We start from the raw sequence: 18,508 nt of genomic DNA, 5'->3' as shown, positions 1-18,508 counted from the left end.
AAGAATCATGTTAACACAGGGACAGCACATAGGCGAAGTCATGTAACAGGGAAGTAAATGGTGTGGTGGGCACCCCCTTTGTGCTCTCACCTGATGTTGGCCTGGCTTACCGATGTCTGAGTGGGGCAAGTGGAACCCTGATGAGTACACCTTCCCTGGGGTGAAAACAGTGATTAGAAAAATTCTCTTGGTCCCATCACATCCCTCTGTCACCAAGTACCCAACTCAGCCTGTCCCCTCTCATACCTGGATGAAGAGGCTGGTACAGTGAGCACACACCCAGAGGAGCTGAAGGCTGAAGACGGAAACAATATGGCAAGAGGCGATGGCCTGGAATGGGGCCTGACCGCCTTGCAGCAGTTCAGCCAGGTAGATGTGGGGCAGAGGAGCACTAAGAAGAGAGAGCAGGAGAGAGGTGTCGAGAAACAAAGGGGTTCTGAAGGCAGGGAACGTTTGGGAGGACTCAGCTGACATAGGGATGGGGATAACAGTGGCTTCCACACCCTGCCGGAAGTCCCGTGCTCCCCATTTTGATTTCTAGTCTCCAACTGTTATCAATTATTTCTCAGGCTTGAACAACCAAGATGTTAGCCAAGAAAAGATAGTTGCATTTTAGACTAAAAAGCCTTTTTAAGAGCCTAGAACACTAAATCTTTCTGGATAAAATGACAGGTATTGGCCATTTTTTATTTGGGGCTCTGACTTAACAAATCCTGGTAGGGTTGGAGGAGACTATAGTTATGGAAAGAATTCTAAAGCCAGAAACATGTGTGGGATGCAGATGTGAGGCTGTGAAGTTTGGACAGCAGGGCCTGGGGCACTGACCTGACTGTGGTTTCTGGCGGAAAACTCAGAACCTGTGTGTAAGTGGATGGCCGGAAATAACAGTAAACATTGTGGGATCTGCAAGTGGAAGAGGAGGAGAAAGAAGTCAATTTGAGGTTGGAGCTGGGACTGTATCACAGGCTTGGCCACTCCTCTGAGGGATACACCCGAGCCCAGGCTCTGTCAAAGCGGAGGACTGGTCTGGAACATCCTGTGAGGGTAGAGCGCATAAATGCCACAGTAACATATCAAATGTACTATCAGAAATGGAGATGTGTTGTAGCATAGAGAGGGGTGAACATTCAAGAGAACCACATCAGTAGGGAGAGGAGAGGCAAGGCCAGTTACATAGATCTTCACCTGGAAACTCTTTTCTCCAGCTGGTTAAAGTAGACTCGGGCTCCTGGAAGGAGTCCCAGTGGGGGAGGCAAGTGTGGGGCTTCGATATATATGTCCAGGTGAGGGGGGAATTCACAGTCATCAATCTCCAGAGCTACAGTTATCTTCACACACCCTCTCCTGGCCCCAGTGCTCCCTACAGAAGGAAAGGGGAAGGGTCAGCGGTATCTGTCTGGATCGCAAGGTCCCATCACTCCATTTTATACCTTCCCCCAAAGGAGTTGTCATTACCGGGCTTTGTCTGGAGAGGGGCCAGAAGTGGCTCGCATAGCGTCCGTGAAAGAATCTCAGCTGAGAAAGACACCAAGGAGTCGGTGAAGCTGAAGGGTCAGAGAAATACAGTGAGAATGGAGGCATAAGAAAGCAGAGAGAGAATGGAGTCAGGTTCAAGGACAGAAAAAGTAGCTAAAGTTATCTGCTAGAACATCATCTATAAGGTCCTAAAAAACCTCACACTGTGTTGAATCATATACTAAAAGTAACAGGGCTTATGGGAAAAATAGGGTTGCGGCAGATCACTCAAAAACTATACAACTTTGTAACCAGAGGCTTTACCAAGAAGTACAACAGCAGAATTAAATCCCCACTTGCATTACCCCTGGAGCCTCAGTCAGCCCATCATCCGCAGCTTTATATGCTGGAGCTCAGGGCCGCTCCTTCCCATCACAGGTTCTTGAAACATTCACTTCTGGTACAGGCCAGTCTCATGAAAATCACACGCACAGCCCAGTAGGGTTTGTTTGTTTGTGTAAGGTGGGGGGAAATGTCTCTGCAGCCTCTTCGTTTGCACTGCAGCTGCACCAAAAAGCTTACACGAGGAAAGCAGTATTGTTCCTGAAGCCACAGGCTGGCCACTTCTTGTAGTAAAGGAAGGCTTTTCTCTACAGATTTGCAGCTTTTATCCTTACATTTGTTTATGTATCTTACATTTCCTCTTACTGCTAAGACTTTGCCCGAATTGTAAGAAAACCTGCTTGTGGTCGCTTCAAAACAATAACATGCTGAGGGGAAAATCAGGTGTGAAACACAATTTCCATCTTACATTTACATCTTCCTCTAGGAGCTAAATCGCACGAAACACACTGTAGCAGAGAACGGACTGTTCACCAAACCGAACAGCGGCAGAGGAAGACAGAGCAGCCCAAACGAGCTGGAGGAGCTGGCAGACATTTACTTGCCACTGAGCAGGTCAGTCAGCGAGGATTTAGGCAGTGCCGTGTTGATACTTGGCACATCTGGGGTGTCTTGGGAGCTCTCAAGTTCTAGGGTCCACTCATCCTGGACAGTGAGGCAGGACGTACAGCCAGCCAGCTCCAGAGGACGCTGCGATATGCAGGATGAACCACCTGCCTCAAACAACTCTGGTGTCTGCCAGGAAATGAGAAGACAACGGTCCCTGAGTGTGTTCTAGTCCAGAGAAAGATTCACAAAGCACTATGCCCCAATTTTGTTCTCTGTGGAGTCTGGTGAAGAAGTGACCTGGACACAGACAACACTTCTATTTGATCTAGAAGACCTAGAGAGTGACTAGGCACTGGCACTTCCTCTCCAGATCCCCAAGTGAGAAAAAGCTTTCTGGGGAAGGGTACAATGAAGCAGGGCACTCACGGGAGCGCCAGGAGCCACAAGTCGGTACACTTGCCCAGGGTGCAAGAACTCAAACCAGCGGACTGAGGAGCCAAGAAAGATGAGGAGAACCTGTGAGGGAGGAGAGCAAGGTCCTGGGGTTCCAGACAGGACCCAGCGGCACAGGCCAAGCCCTAGGTCCTTGCAGCCCCAGCTTACCTTCTGATCCTTCGTCTCATCTCCCTTGAGCTCAGGTGGGCCCCATCCAGTCCCCTCCTTCCTCTGAGTACCCCCAAGCCAGGTCCCCGATACGTGGAAACTAAGGGTGGGCTTGGGCACCTCCGGACTGGCTCCTGAAGGGACACAAAAATTCCTCTTCATCAGTGCCTCCTTGTGGCACAGCAAGAACAGCCGGCTCTGTCCAGTGTGGGGACTCTTGGGGAGGCTGGGCTCTGTCTGAGCAGACGCTGAGGAGGTGGCTGAGTGAAGGAAGGGTCTGGGCACAGGCAGGGTCAGGGCATCGGCCAGGAAGAACTGGACATAGACTCTGTTGGAAGAAACGAGGAGTGGGTCTCTTAGTGAAACAAGAATTGGGTGTTGTGGGCCCCAACGTTCCAACACCGGCACCAGGCCCTTCCCCTTTCCCTCAGACACTTGGAGGACAGCCGCTACCCCAAGAAGCCAACCTTGCCTCCTGCATCTGAATGAAGCCCGTCGTGCTCAGCTCCTTCCAGGAAGGAAAGCTGCTTCTGACATGCCTCTCTATGATCAACTGGAACCTCTCCGCCCGCACCAAGCAGCCTAGAGGAAACAAGGCTTCTATTTTGACAGTGGGAAGTGAAGCAGACCACCCTGTGGACCCTGCTGTCCACCTAAGGCCTGACCTGACCCCCCACCTCAGAGGGATGACACCACCAAGGGAGAAACCATTCCATCTGCATGTCCAATCCCACCCCTGGCCTCCTAGGCTGACAGGCCTCAATTTTACTTTCTCAGAAATCTATAAATGCCTGTTCCTAGATCTAAAAACACTTTGCTTTCCAGGATTCCCCTGTCTACAAATCTCAGTAAGTCCAAATAAGACCATTAGTTTTCCAAACAGAATGTAGGAAATGGGAGCTGCCATCCTGGTGTGCATGTTAGGTGCTTTGGAGGAAGAACTGAATGTTGGGAATTGGGAGTCTGGCTACGCGACCCCCTGCTCCTCTTCTCTACCTGCCGGCACCAGTCTCCCAAACTTTCCCCCAGACTCGATTAACTTGACGCCACTTCAGCATCTCTAGAAAGTCCCAGCAGGTGCTTCCGCCCCACCTCCTGTTCTGAGACCCTCTACTCCACCACCACCTTCTCTCCACTTCTGAACTCCAAACCTATGAGCCGGGGGTCAGTGAGGGGCTGCGAGTGCTTGTTCAGGAGGAGACAGGGGAGGGAATCAGTTTGGTCCCGAAGCTGCAGACAACCTTTATGAGATGAAGCCACCAAAACCCCAAGTAAAACCTGCAGGGAGATGAAAGCCAAGGTATCAAGTATTTATTGAGCAAATATTGAGCATCTATAATGTGCTAGGTACTGTGTTAAGTGTTAGCTACAAAATAAAACAAAAAAGACCTGGTCTCTGTCCTCAAAGTTGGGAAGACAGATGTGAAAAGCATACATGTGTTCACACATTTGGTAGTAGGGGAGACAGGGTTCAAATTGAGGTCAGAGGACCTCACCAGACACAAGAAGTTTGGGTTTTATTTTACGTGCACTAGAAGAAACAAGAAAAGGATTTAAAGTAAGAGAGTTTTGTAATCCGAGTTACATTTTACCTCACTCTTTCTGGTTGCTGCAGGGAGGGGTGGTCTAGTTAGAAGGCTAGCAAGTCAAAATGACGAGAAGTAACCATGATAGTGGTAGTGTGGATGGCAAGAAGAGGGAGTGCCCTGAGCCCTGCTGGAGCCCCACTTGCCTGGGCTGGACGGAAGGTGGAGGGCAGCAGACAGAGCCAGGACCAGGCCAGGCGCTGATTGAGTTGGCAACTGGTCAGGTGAGAAGCCTCTGGGAAGGGCAGAAGGGTCTTAGGGTCAAAGGAGTCCCAGGCCCTGCGTTGTCCTTCTTCTTTCAGGGTGGCCAGGGTGGGGAAGGAGCAGGGAGTTTGCAGCCGAGTGTACTGTCAGAAGAGGAGAAAAGCCAGACTGGGTATCCTGTGTGCTCCCTGCCCCCACACATCAGTGCTGCATTCATCTTTCCCCCACGTCCTCCTACCTTCTGGAGTGGGCAGTGATGTGGCTCTTCGAGGATCTCCTTGTGTGCATTCCGACTGGGGACGCACGACGGAGCTAGGACCTCCAGGATAGGAGCCAGGAGTTGTAGTCCCAGGCTGGGGTTCCCAGGAGAGAGGTGCTGCAGGAACTGGTGGTGTCTAAGCACATGGGGGCACAGCCTTGGGAAAGAAGCTGAGTCACTTCTCCCAAAGACCCTGCCTCTTCCAGGATCCTGCGTCCCTTACAGTGGAAGTGTCCTACTCCCACTGCCACCCCAGCCCAGACCCTCATCCTCCTCACTTGCAGACCAGCTCCTCCAGGGCCTTTGTAGTCCACAGGTAGAGGGGAAGTCCTAGCTGACGTTCCCATACCAGCTGCTCATACAGGGAGGCCCCCCAGACTTGGGGGGAAGACTGTGTCTCAGGCTTCTGACGAGAGAAGCCCCGAAGTAGAACAGCACCACGGAGGCAAGGGGCTAGCACCGGCCTTCTGGTCCCTCCACCTACTGACTGGAGGAGGTGAACATCCTGGAGCTGCGGGAAAGCAGAAAAAGTGAAAAGGCAGAGTTGAAGCCAACTCAGTGACCCCAGGCAGTTAACCATAGTTTTCCACTGCCTGGGTTCCCAGAGAAACCCAATTTCCCCTACACAGGTGATTTCCTTTCAGCCTCCATCACAACCTCCTGCCCGTGGGGTAAGTCTTCACCTCTCACCAGCTCCACTAAGTCTTTCTGTGGGCCAGGGGACTCCTGGCTGGTGCGGCTTACCTACTCACCGGGCCACCTGACATCACTCTGGCCCTCAGTACACATGTGCTTCACCATCTCCTCCTCTAGTTAGGAGGCCCTTCCGTGAAGGAGATGCTCTGGTTCCAACCCCTCCTCCCTGTGCCCCAGACTCTACCTTCTGATCTGAGCTCTCATCCAAATCTTATGTAACTAACACACATGTCCACACTTATTGTTTCTATATTTTTGCTGCAGAGGTTCCCACCCTGCTGCAAAAAAAGACCAGCGTATAGAAGTCAGAGAAGCTGCTGAGACGCTTCTTTCTGCCACCAGCTCCGATCCCTCGCATACCTCCAGAGAGACTCCAGGTCGCAGCACACGCCTGAGGCCATGGACTCGCTGGTAGGAAAGGCAGAGCCCCAGCTGCCCATCCAGCTCATACAGGCCAGCAGCCTGATTCAGCACGCCAGTGACCAGTCCCTGCAAAGAGGTCAAAGGATCAGTTGATGCCCACTTCCTTCCTCTATGGAGATGCACATTCCCCGCCCCTCAAGCTCTAGGATTGCTCCCTTATGTTCACCGTATAAGATAAGAGTCTGGAGTCCCGGACAAGATCTTTTTGCTTCTTCCTGTCGTGGATGTTGCCTGTCCTGGGGAGTGGCTTGGGGTCAGCCTCCAAGAGGGGTCCACCCAGCTCCAGTTGCAGGTCCAGCTCTCGCACACATTCTGGTTTCAGTGGCAACAGGTGAGAGGAGGAACTGGTCGTCCAAAGATGGTAATGGTAACCGTGAATCTTGGATACTCGCAGCTTAGTCAGCACATAGGCCCTACCAGGCCGAAGGGCTCGGTGCCAAACCAGCTGGGCAGGGACCTGGCTCGGGCAGAGGCAGGCAACATGTACATGAGACGCTTCTCACAAAGCTATCCTCTGTCGGAGTCCCTTTCCATCATGACTGGACCTCAAAGATCTGCTCCTCATGAGCTCCCCTTGCCTCATCTTCCTTGTTTGCCAATTAAATCTTAAGTCATAGAACTTTCAGGATCTCTCCTCTCTCACAGGAGATGCCCAATGTTTCCCAATCCCTTCCCCAAGATACAAACCATCCCTTAAGCTTCCTTCCAAATACATAAATATTCCATTCAGAAAATTATGCTCTTTTTGCATTTCTCCTATCCCACCCTGTAACAAATAAACAATTTCCACTTATATAATCAATATGCACTAGGTACCTATGTATCCAGTATTAGGATGGATGTTATGGGAAATATAAGAGAATGTTCCCTCTTCTCCAAAATATTTCAAGCCACCAGGGAAACACAGGCACAAACCTAGGTAATAATAGGGAGCCACGTGTGGTCAAGTGGCAGAAAGAATAGACATTTGCTAAAGTCTCAGGGAAAGAAAGAGGTCAGGATGGGTTGGAACAATCAGGAAGGCCAAGTGAAAGAAGTGGAATTGAAGGACACCTCTGGTCTGTTGAAGTGGAGAGAGAAGGGCGACTCAAGCAGGAGGCACCAACATGGAAATGCTCAGACCTTAGAATAAGCAAGGCAATGAAAACACCGGCCAGGATGGAGAAAAAGGAATGTTATTGGGAGTTGCAGGAGGCAAGATGGGAGGACCAAGATGAAGGGGAAAAAAAACCCCAGAAATGACATGCTGAAGACTTTATAGGAAAATGAGAAAGATCAAAGCAGGAAAATAAAAATAAACACCTGACGGCAGGGCATCATATAGAATGGAGAAGGGTGGCTGTTGGAAGAAATTTAAGCCCAAGGAGACTGCTCATAAACGCAGCAGTCTTCTAGGGCAGGCTCCTCCCATGGGCATAACAGTACTGCTGCCACACCGGGGCTTCAAAACACACCAATGGTCAAGACACTTGAACTTCGGTCTCTTGTGCTCAACTTCACAGACCTTCATTTCTACTCTAAAACCAGCTAATTACCCTCAGTCAGACCTTGGACATCACAACTCATAAGGTATTATTGCTAAGACTTCACTTAAGCTTACTGCTTATGCAAAATAAGTTAATAATGGTCTGACTGAACAAACAAATGAATAAATGCTGGTCCTTCCACATTCCTCCTAGGGCCCCCAATATCACAGCCCCTTCTCCTTTAATCAGACAATGAGATCCTTCCTTTCCTCTGTTGCAATACCGCATCACCACAGCTACTTCCTCAACTCCTTTCCTAAGGCAAAAACGCAACCTGAGGAAGACAGACCTATGCCACCCAGTGCCAACCACTGATGCTGACCCTCTCCAGCTGGGCCCGGTCGCTGCTTAGTGATCTCAACCCCAACGACCTAGCACAGCAAACACCCTGAGCCTCTATTCCTCTTTTCAGAGTCCAGTTCTCCATTTTCAGGAAATGACCTCACTCTTTTAACACAGAAGAAATTCACTGGGGTCATCTAGAGACGCAGTATGTCTCCACTGTGTCTTCAGCAGCCCATAAACATACCAAGACCACTCCTCCCCTGAACTCCCAGGCTTATTCCAAAGCCCACTGCGCACCCTCAAAGGGTCTTGTGCACGTGCACGCACCCACCACGACACTTATGAACCCGAAAAGTAACCGTTCAGAGCTTCCAGGGACAAGAGCCATTATCTTATTCAATCTGTGTTCTGACCTGACCAAAGTGCCCAGCATTACCATACACACGCGATGGAGGTTGAATCTCGGTACAGGCGGTTCTCCAGCCCTGACTATCCTCTCCTCTCTTCTAGATTTAAAGCCGGTCCACCCTTCAAGACCCAGATCAAGTCTTAACTCTCACAAGGCTTCGCTCCACATAATAAACTAACTGACCTGCTACAGCGGTTACAAACTATACCACGCATCTTAGAACTTACATACTGTTTTGCATTATTCTATACTAATTTTATAAATCAATACTATGTAACATCTACAAGGAGATTATAAATTACCCAAGGGGCTTACCCTAGTTTAGCCACCCTGCAGAGCTTTAAGTGCATTTCAGAGATTTCTCCCTTGGCACCCTGACATATAGTACATGCACGAGCCGACCCTGCCCTGCGCAGGCTTTCTGAGTGCTCTCTAGGAGACTGAAAGTATTCTAACACAAAGAAAATGCAACACATACGCACCTCTGTAACCCAGGAGGAAAAAGCAAGATCAGAAACTTGAGTGGCTTCTACGAATTTTTAGTTTTAGCGTTTTGAGTTCCATTATACTCTAATCGCTGTTATTCTAACTCATGACACACACAGACAGTTAAGAATTCTAACAGTGCTAATAAATTTCGGTTTCCTTTTTTGATATGCATGTTTAAAAGCCTTTTCATCCTTTGTCTTGAATCCCTTTGGAACTTCATTCAGGTAATTGTATAAGTCACATACAAATAATTAGTGTAAAAATTAATGATATTAAAACTGTACCAATTGACAAGAGTCAAAAATAAGTACCAAGTTTGAAAAAAGTGTAAATATTCAATGTCTTGATGGTGTTCCTATAAGTACTTTTCTTGGTCATCCTTCCAATGCAGGGGTAAAACAAGTGACTCTGACAGGTTTTCAAAATGTCACATGATAAAAAAAGTTGTCGACTCAAATGAACTGCACAGCAGGAAAGTCTATTCCGTACCTCCTGTACACAGGAATGACATTACCCGGAATTGTCCCTCAACATAAACTCTTCCAGAACACAACTCTCCCCAGCTGTCCTCCTTTCCTTCATGGTTCTTCATACGATGTTATCTTTCCTATTAAAAGTGCTAACACCTCGTCCACATCCCCTCTCCCCGGAACTGACCCTAACCCTCACCTGTACAATGATGGGTACGTGGCTGTCAGCTTGGCTGCCAGCAGGAGATGATTCACCAAGAGACAGGACGAAGTAGGCTTTCTTTTGACTTTTCACCAGAGCGCTCAATCGAACCAGCTTCCCAGCCAAGTTTGGCTGCACAACTCTGAGCTTGCTACTAAAGAAGGTAGAACAAAGAGAGAAAAAAGTCATTATTTCTCTTCTCTGCCCCTACAAATGCCTCCCCTTCCCTATAAAGAATAATCCAATAGTGATGTAAAATTGCTACTTTTCCATGGCTATTCCAAAGAGGCCCTATCATTCCCTTGATTTGGAACATTCCATCAATATTACTCTCAATACCTTTCTCTCCTTCTTTCCACTGACCCACCATCACACTCCCGTTTCACAGAGCTCCCTACTCCCCTGGAAAGGGAAGGATTACCTGTGCCTGAGTAGGTGGGAAGCAGCCTCTGGGTAGAGAACAGGAATGGGGGTAGGAGGGCCAGTACTGACGGTCAAGGGAAACACGGGCACAGGGACACCCCAGAGTTCCAAGTGCCCTTTCCCTGAGGAGTTCCACCTGGCAGGAGGAAGGTAACTCCAACTGGGGAACAGGAAGAGATGGCCCAACCAAGAAAGATCCAGATCTATGAGCTAGAAAACACCAAAAGCCAGGGTTAGTCAGGATCCTAGCATCCCATTCACCTGCCTCCACCTTCGTTCCCTGGCACTTAATTGCCTCGCTCCCTAGACACCAGTTGTGTTAGGATCTGAGGCATCTGACTTTCCCCTTCCTACTCACCTCACAGCCCAGGGTACCAGTATTATCTTTCACATAGAGGCTTCCGTTCCTGCACTCTTGTTCCAAGTCCCCTGATAAGTCTGTTAGTGTCCCTAAAAGTAACAGCCGCTCCCGGGGCAAGGCGGTCCCACTTAGTCCAGCCTCTTGGGCCCATGCCTGGTATGCAGTGCTGCTCCAGCACAGGTGGCTGCAGCATGGGAGGCGCTGATGGCTCCTGAGGTCCCGTACTGAGACAAAGCTGCAGAACGAAGGGAGCAAAGTCTTACAAAGCTGTGTGCAAACCTAAGAAGTTACCCTCAGCCCTGACAAATAGCCCAATATGCTAAGGAAAGGTCAGTGGACTAAGAGAGAAGTTTGATTGATTGAAGGGGAAAAAGTTGGGGCAAGGAGCCTGAGAAAATGATGGGGTCTGGGTTCAAAGATTGGGTAGTATCTAGGAGGAAGCAGGGAAGAAAGTCTGTGCTGAATAATATCTTGAACAAGATAGTGCCACAGAGAGGACCAGAGGAATGAGTTGGGAGTGCATGGGTGGCCTGAGGAAGTGCGTGTGGGGAGAACACTTTACAGGTACCACAAAGAGCTCCCTTGACAGCATCTCAGCTCTTAAACCCACAGAATATGTCAGTGGCGCCACGTGGGCATCTGCCTAATGGCTCAACCCCAATGGCCCCAGCCAGGGTTCCTTCCTGGTCCAGCATGTCATAGTACTAGCACCTGGCCGGGGAGCTGAGGCTGAAATGGGAGTCGGCATCGAGAGTTTCCAAATCTTAAGGGATACGTGAGACCAGCCATTCTTAAAGTGTTGCACCACTGCTGAGTCACTATCAATTGTGAGGCATGTTATAAATAATTTGATAAATAATGAATTACCAAAGTTGTGATCTTTGAATATCACTATTCCACATATTTGCATCCCCATGATTTTTGAGTAGGAGCGAAGCAGGACAAGTTTACAAAACATCACAATTCACCGTTTTCATACCATAAACATCATCCACACATGAGTGCGGAGGAGTGGGCATGCTGTTGTGGGCAGGTGGCCCACTCCCCTGCCACGTGTTTCATTCTTTCCCAAATGGCTTTGGAGCAGATAAAAGGCAAAGACACAAACCAACCTGTGTCGAGCCTGTTATGCATATACTGTATTGGGTCTGTTCACGTTCGATATTGTATCGAACCTTCACCAAAACCCCTCATAAAACCACAAGTGGGGAGAGAGAGAGGTTCAGGTACGCAGTGAAGTAGGGGGCAGAGCCAGTGCGCCTCACTCAAAAGCCCATGTTCTTTCTGCTTCCCTGCTTCTCTAAAGACCCAGGAAAAAGCAATGGGAGAGAGCTGTTTCTTTACCCTTCAGGACAGAAAACTGTAAAAGTAGGGATCGCTTTCCCCAGATTCTTTAGGGTCTGGGTCAGGACCGAAGGGGACAGCCGGAAACCCTTTGCATCTGTCATTGCTCTTCAACTTCAAGGCCTAGCATAGTGCCTGGCACACAGCAGGCACTCAAGAATGAAAAAAATAGTAAGATATTTATATCTTTCAAATTCCTATACCAATTTTACATTTACCTTGAATAACAAGAAACTTAAAGTTTCTAGTTTCCTAAAAATTGCTAGCTTATCATTTTTCCAGTAATGCCAGAATTGTGAGAGATTTGGATCTTCCTATAATTACGGTGATTACTGAGGTCACTAGGTACCACCAGTGGGAGCTCCTAACCCCAGCGCAGAGAGACTTCTGGAAATCACAACTCCTTCAACTACATACAACTAGTTGGTAAGTAGTTCTCCTGTCCCAGGACTTTTTCCACGCTAGCTGGGCAGCTTTCAAATGAGATCTCATTCTGTATTTAAATAAACAATGCAATCTGGAAAGTTATGAACACGAATTGTAGGAAAAGAAAGGAAAAACAGAGTCCAGTGGAGTTAAATGAGAAGAGTTACATAGGTGGAAAAGAAAAAAGTCCCCAGGTAAGAGGACCCTCAGTAATTACTTTGGATTTAAAATATCATTTAACGCCTATCAAGTGGGCAAAACAAATAAATAAATAAACAAGGCAAAATCCAGGTACGAAAAAATTTCAGGATACAGATGTATGTTGCTGTGTGTGTGTCAACTGGTGCAACTCCATTGGAGAGTAGTGTGAAAACAGCTGGGGAGGCTGATGGTGTTCACACCCAGCAGCCTGCCCTTCCTTTCAGGACACTGATTACTTAGGGAGAAGGGGTGGGGGAGAACTGGATCAGGATAGAGCACTTGGGGGACTTCACTAAGTCTGTAACATTTTACTTTTTATAAAAAAGAACTGAAGCAAATACGGCAAAACGTTAAGGTGTTTAGAGTTGAGCCTTAAGCACCTGGCTACCACCATGTCCATAAGGACACTGTTCGGGTCAGCTCTTTTTCACAGGCAAGACCCTCTCGACGAAGACAGTAGCGTGCTGTTTACATTCCGGTAGAGCAGCACTGTTACTTACCACTGATTTAATTATTTATTTGATTTGCAATTGTTTTCGTCTTTATTCTGAAGCTATATAGTTGAAACATATGTTTCCCCCTTCTGTGTAGTTACTTTAGTACATTTGTTTCTCTCAGTATTCCATTTGAGGAATTTCCTCCCCATCCTTGTTGATTTGAATCTTTTAAAATTAAATGTATTAGGGCAAGACTAGTTAATAACACTATATAATTTTCAGGTGTACAAGATTATAATTCAACATCTGTGTACTTTACTAGGTGCTCCCCACACAAAGTCCAATTTCCTTCTATTACCACGTGTGACCCCTTTCCCCACTTCACCTCCCTCCACCCTGCTACCCCTCTGGTAATCACCATTCTGTTGTCTGTATCTATGAGTTTGTTTTTGCTTGGTTTGGCTTGTTAATTTTTGTTTTACATTCCACAGGAGTAAAATCATCCAGTTTTTGTCTTCTTCCGTCCCACTTATTTCACTTAGCATAATACTCTCAAAATCCATCCATGTTGTTGCAAACGGTAATATTTTATGTTCTTATGGCTGAGGTGTATTCCATTGTATGCGTATTTGTGTACATATATCACATCTTCTTTAGCCAATCACCCATCAGTGGACACCTAGATTGTTTCTGTATCTTGACTATTATAAAAAACGCCACAATAAACACAAGGGTACATATATCTTTATATCTAAGTGTTTTCATATTTTTCAGGTAAATACCCAGAAGGGGAACCGTTGGATCCTCTGGTAGTTCTACTCTTAGTTTTTTGAGAAACCTCCATACTGTTTCCCATAGTGGCTGTACTAATTTACATTCCCTCCAACAGTGTACAAGGGTTCCCTTTTTTCCACATCCTCTCCAACACTTGTAATTCACCACTGGTTCATAATGAAGTCCATGGATGAGAAAATTGCACAGAATTTCGGAAATGGTGTTTTGGATAACGTAGAGTAAGCACAGTTAGGCTGTCTTCTCACCAAAGATCCCCTGCCTTTCCCGACTGCGACGACTGCCGGGCTGGGTCAGGTGTTTCCCAAACCATAAGCAGGTGAAGGGAGGGCCGGGGAGAAACTATCCTGCTCTCAAGTTTGGGAAATTACAAATTCAACAGAGCTAAACAGATTTCTACCTTTTTATGTTTTAAAAGATAAATACACAGTGATATGTATGTTCATGTAATATTATAGAATCCACAGGGCAGTGAGAGCTATCAATAATAAATCTCAGCAGCATCATGTTAAGTGCAAAAAGCAAACTGCAAAGGACATACACAAGTGGTCTTCATATAAAGACTAAAGGTACGCAAAACTACTGCATTTTGATTAAGGGGAAATACATGAGTAGTAAGAATACTATAAAGATAACCACATGAATGATATACCCCATTTTCAAGGCAGTAGATACTTCTATGAGGAAGTGTCTTCGTAGGATTTTCAGAGCCTTTAATATGTTAATGAGTCTCACGACTCTTCTAGAACAGTTTATCATATTCAATGTCTCTTAAATTTATTTAGCCACGAGACTTTCTTTTTTTTAAAAAAAAACGTATGTTTTATTTTGATAGTACATTTATTAAAGCTGGGAACAGTGAAACAAGGAAGGGCTTAGGATAGAAGAAGCAACAGGAAAGCGCCTAGGGGGGCTGCTTTGGCTCACAGGGAAGTCAGAGAAAAGGGCCTGGGGACAGGCTCAGGAGGTTAGCTACAGACGAGCTGCCACTGCCTGTTGCTCCCCTGGCTGCAAGTCTCATGGGGTCCTTTAGAGTTTAGGAGATGCGCACCTGTGGGGGAAGAAGAGGGCAAAGGGAAAGGTGCAGGTGTGCTCCTGGGAGGGACAGTGTGCCCCTGGAGCCCTTTTCTTGTGCTACTTTATTAATATTGCCTAGAACAGTTTAAGAACTAGTACGCAAAAAACCAAAACTACCTTCAGAAGACCTTAAACTCAGGTGTTCTTAAACACAACTATTTGCACTTGGTGAATCACAGTTTCCTAATACACAAAATGAAATAGTATGAGCTTTTCTCCCCACTTTGAGAGTTCTTTCTTCAAATTTTCTTTCAATCTTCCTCTTGTCTTCTCCCTTCATTTTCTTGTCTCTAAACTTCACTTAAGCCAATTTTAGAAAACTATGGGAGAAGCAAAGCAGCTTGATGGAGAATGAAAAAGTCTGGCAGAAGGGGGTTGTGTTTACGCCATCTTTTCTTCCCCTTAGCAAGTTTACCCTTACTCTTCTTAGGGCCTTCCTTTTCAACTCCAAATTGAACTACCCCCTGAGCCCCACCTCTCCTTACCTGTAGCTGAGAGGCAGTGTAAAACCCTGGTTCCTTCCCTGAGACAACCAGGTAGTCTTCACACAGTCAATTACCAACTGAGTCAACTGGACGTCAGGCTCCTTGCCAGCTGGACACAGGGTCTCTTGGATGAAGGCCTGGGCAGTCTCAAGCCAGGTTTGTTCCTAAGGAAAGTGAACCTAGTTAAAACATCGTCATGGCAATCCCAACCAAGGAAATTTTGGAAAGAATAAAGGAATAGAAAAAAAATCAAGAGGGCATGTAAATGAAGAGAAAATGTAAAGGAGTTTAGAGCTTAAAGAAACCTCATAAGTTCCCTGGTTGGTATGGCTCAGTGAACTGAGCACCAGCCTGTGAACCAAAAGGCTGCTGGTTCAATTCCCAGCTAGGGTACAAGCCTGGGTTGTGGCCCAGGTCCCTGGTTCAGGCATGAGAAAGGCAACTGATCGATGTTTCTCTCACACTCTTCCTCCCTTCTCTAAAAATAAACAAATAAAATCTTAAAAAGAAACCTTAGAAGTCTTTAGTCCAGATATATAATCAACTGAGATAGCTGGCCATCCAGCTTTGGTCTTGTCTCTTTCTTTTCTTTTTGAAAGATTTTATTTATTTTTAGAGAGAGGGGAGGGGAGGGAGAGAGTGAGAGAAACATCAATGTGTGGGTGCCTCTCACACACCCCCTACTAGGGACCTGGCCCACAACCCAGATACGTGCCCTGCCTGGGAATCACACCCCGGACTCCTTTGCTCACCCACTGAACCACACCAGCCAGGGCTCTTGTCTCTTTCTTCAACAACCTGCACCAACACTTAAAGTGCTCAATAAAACTAGAATTTTTATTCCTCTGTGAACCCTTCTCTGACCATCCCAGGCAAAATGCTCTTCCCTCCTTGAAGCTCCCACAGCACCTTGAACACACCTGTATTAAGAGCAATGATCACCAAAGAGAACAGAATCCCATTTTATTTAGAGTCTGGTTGTAAAGCTAGCAAGTTGAAAAAAAGATTGATCAAAATCACCCTTTAAAAAAATCTTATATTGCTCATAAATATGATACAGTACTACATAGCAATATATATGAAAATAGAAATACGCCTAATAATGAATAGTACACAAAAAGGACATAAGTAGAGTATAATTTTTTTTAATCCTCACCCAGGGATATGTTTTCACTGATTTTTTTAGAGAGAAAGGAAGGAAGAAACAAACATCCATCAGTTAGTTGTCTCTGGTACGCACCCCAGTAGGGACTCAAACCCGCAAATGTTTGGTGTACAAGATGACACTCCAACTGAATCATCTGTTCATTTGAGTTCCCATAAGCTAATATATATATATAATACAGTCCCACTGGGTTTGTTTCCTGTTCTGTCTTTTCAGCTAAGATGTGGGCTTTCTAAGGACATGAACCATCTTTGTATACTTGCCACAGATTCTGAACACACGGCTGTCTCAATGTGGATAACTCTAGGGCATGGTACCAGCTTGGCCTACTCCAGTGCTAGGTAGCTTCACTTTATAATTCTGACAGAGTTTAATACTTAGAAGAAGGACCTTTATCCTTCTTCATCCCCATTGATAATTCTGAACCATTATAGTTCTATCCCTGCTTCTCCAAAGCCCCACTATTAGCCTTCTGGTCAATCCTTCACATTCAGTTAATCTTTAGCAAAAACCAGTCTTCAAGTTCTAGATGACTTCACTATCCTTGTGGACAGCCCCACCACTGACTTTCACCTTCACCTCTGCTGAACACTCATTCATGGTCAGGGTTGTCAAACTCGACCAGGTCATCGTTCAGAACTGCCCACCAACATAATCACAGCACATACTTTTTGTCTTCCTCAGTTGGTCAATGGGGCTTTTTTAGCCTCTGCTCCTCTGAAAGCCTGTCAATTGCCTGGTACATTGAACACTACTGTTTCTCAAAGTCAAACCTCAGAATAATCAGTTTTATTAAAAATGCAGGGGGGGCGGTTAGGTGATTTTATCTACTAATCAGAATGAGGTGGGCAGAGTATGTATTTTAAATAAGCTCCCCAAACTGATACTGGCATAGGCTGAAGTTGGAGAACACCCTCTATTTTCCTCTCAATGACCTCACCCACTGGATACCATTGAGAGATGCTGTCTGTTCGTAAATCTCTACTTTAGCTCTAGTTATATCCCTGTGTCTACCAGATTCTCCACCTGGCCAACCTGGAGACACCACAGTTGCTCAACACTGCCTTTTCACAAAACCCACTCTTCCAGTGTTCACTAACTCAGCAAACAGCACCCTCAACCAAACACTTCTACCCTGAAACCTGGATGTCTCCTTAACTCCCTGCCTTTCCTATACAAGACCCAAGTCCTTTAGATCTCCTTAACGTATTTCTGTTAGCTCTGCCTTCACCTCTGGTACCTCAACGCTGCTGCCGTGGTTGGGATCACCATCCCCTCTCATTACATTTCAACCACAGCCTTCTAACTGGTACTCTCTAGCCCACTCTCTACACTGCTACCTCGGGAAATAAGAACACCCATCTCATCCAGTCATTTTTCTGCTTAAAATCCTTACTAACTCCCAATTGTCCTCAGGTTAAAGTCCTGCTTAGCTAGACTTACAAGACTGTCAGCCGAGGCTTGGTGTGGCTCAGTGGATTGAGGGCTGGGTTCGGGGGCCAGGTCCCCAGTTGGGGACGTGTGAGAGGCAACCGATCGACGTTTCTCTCTCCCTCTTTCTCCATCCCTTCCCCTCTCTAACAATAAATAAAATCTTTAATACAAAAGAAAAGACTGTCAGCTCTGACCCCCTCCATCACCACTCAATTGAACTTCTTGAATTTTTCAAAGACACCTTCTCTACCTCTTGCCTTTTAAACATGTTTTTACCTCCGCCTTGTAACCTCCTTCAGTGCTTTTTGTTTGCTAACTCTTAAACGTACTGAGCCTCAAAAGCTTTTCCTGATTATCAGTTACACTGCGTCAGAGGTCTCCCGCAAGAGTCCACAACGCAGTTCGCCGTGTGTCTGCCCCTGGCTTCCCACAGGGCTTGAAGCCTAGAGAGTGGACCGAAACTTGTTTAGGGACCACAGCGATCGTCACAGGAATGAATAAATATATTTGCAGAACCAGTGAGAGGGGTAGGGCAAACAGCCTCACAGGTTCCCCCTCGCCCGGGGGCGGCCAGCAAAGTCAGGAAGGCAAAGAGACAGCAGGTAGAAGAGGAAATCGAAGGAAATCGAGGCAGACAAGCGAAAGGACGAGGGACGAAGACCAGCACTCACAGAGTCGACAGCCTGAGCGCGGCAGACCGCCATCATACGCCCAGGGCTTTGGCCCGGAAGGTAAGCAAACCGCCTCTGGCGCGAGAGCTCACGGGAGGGCCCGTCTGTGACGTCAGCAGTGGGCGCGGTCTCGG

General features: G+C 46.9%; 1 protein-coding gene across 3 annotated transcripts in view; it reads right to left on the bottom strand.

Annotated features, from left to right (window-relative positions):
- Positions 1-18,503, bottom strand: part of CTC1 (CST telomere replication complex component 1) — a 19,720-nt gene extending 1,217 nt beyond the window's left edge. The window contains exons 1-20 of one of the 3 annotated variants that reach the window (XM_024564837.3): positions 18,375-18,503; positions 15,105-15,268; positions 10,340-10,577; positions 9,980-10,191; positions 9,556-9,712; positions 6,344-6,634; positions 6,115-6,243; positions 5,337-5,569; positions 5,038-5,215; positions 4,742-4,942; positions 4,161-4,287; positions 3,477-3,591; positions 3,010-3,337; positions 2,833-2,922; positions 2,399-2,592; positions 1,456-1,544; positions 1,186-1,360; positions 826-903; positions 247-391; positions 91-155 (exon numbers count right to left, since the gene is read on the bottom strand). In XM_024564837.3, the coding sequence (XP_024420605.2) occupies positions 91-155; positions 247-391; positions 826-903; positions 1,186-1,360; positions 1,456-1,544; positions 2,399-2,592; positions 2,833-2,922; positions 3,010-3,337; positions 3,477-3,591; positions 4,161-4,287; positions 4,742-4,942; positions 5,038-5,215; positions 5,337-5,569; positions 6,115-6,243; positions 6,344-6,634; positions 9,556-9,712; positions 9,980-10,191; positions 10,340-10,577; positions 15,105-15,268; positions 18,375-18,410 (3,245 nt within the window). In that variant the 5' untranslated portion in view covers positions 18,411-18,503. The remainder of the gene's footprint in view (positions 1-90; positions 156-246; positions 392-825; positions 904-1,185; positions 1,361-1,455; positions 1,545-2,398; positions 2,593-2,832; positions 2,923-3,009; positions 3,338-3,476; positions 3,592-4,160; positions 4,288-4,741; positions 4,943-5,037; positions 5,216-5,336; positions 5,570-6,114; positions 6,244-6,343; positions 6,635-9,555; positions 9,713-9,979; positions 10,192-10,339; positions 10,578-15,104; positions 15,269-18,374) is intronic. The other 2 variants (XM_024564839.3, XM_024564838.3) reach the window with 2 other exon arrangements.
- Positions 18,504-18,508: the final 5 nt, after the last annotated feature.

The sequence above is a fragment of the Desmodus rotundus genome, chromosome 9 (genome assembly GCF_022682495.2).
Source record: "Desmodus rotundus isolate HL8 chromosome 9, HLdesRot8A.1, whole genome shotgun sequence".
NCBI classification, from domain to species: domain Eukaryota; kingdom Metazoa; phylum Chordata; class Mammalia; order Chiroptera; family Phyllostomidae; genus Desmodus; species Desmodus rotundus.
Note: the sequence above shows the minus strand (reverse complement) of the source record. Positions and strands in the feature narration are given on the sequence as shown.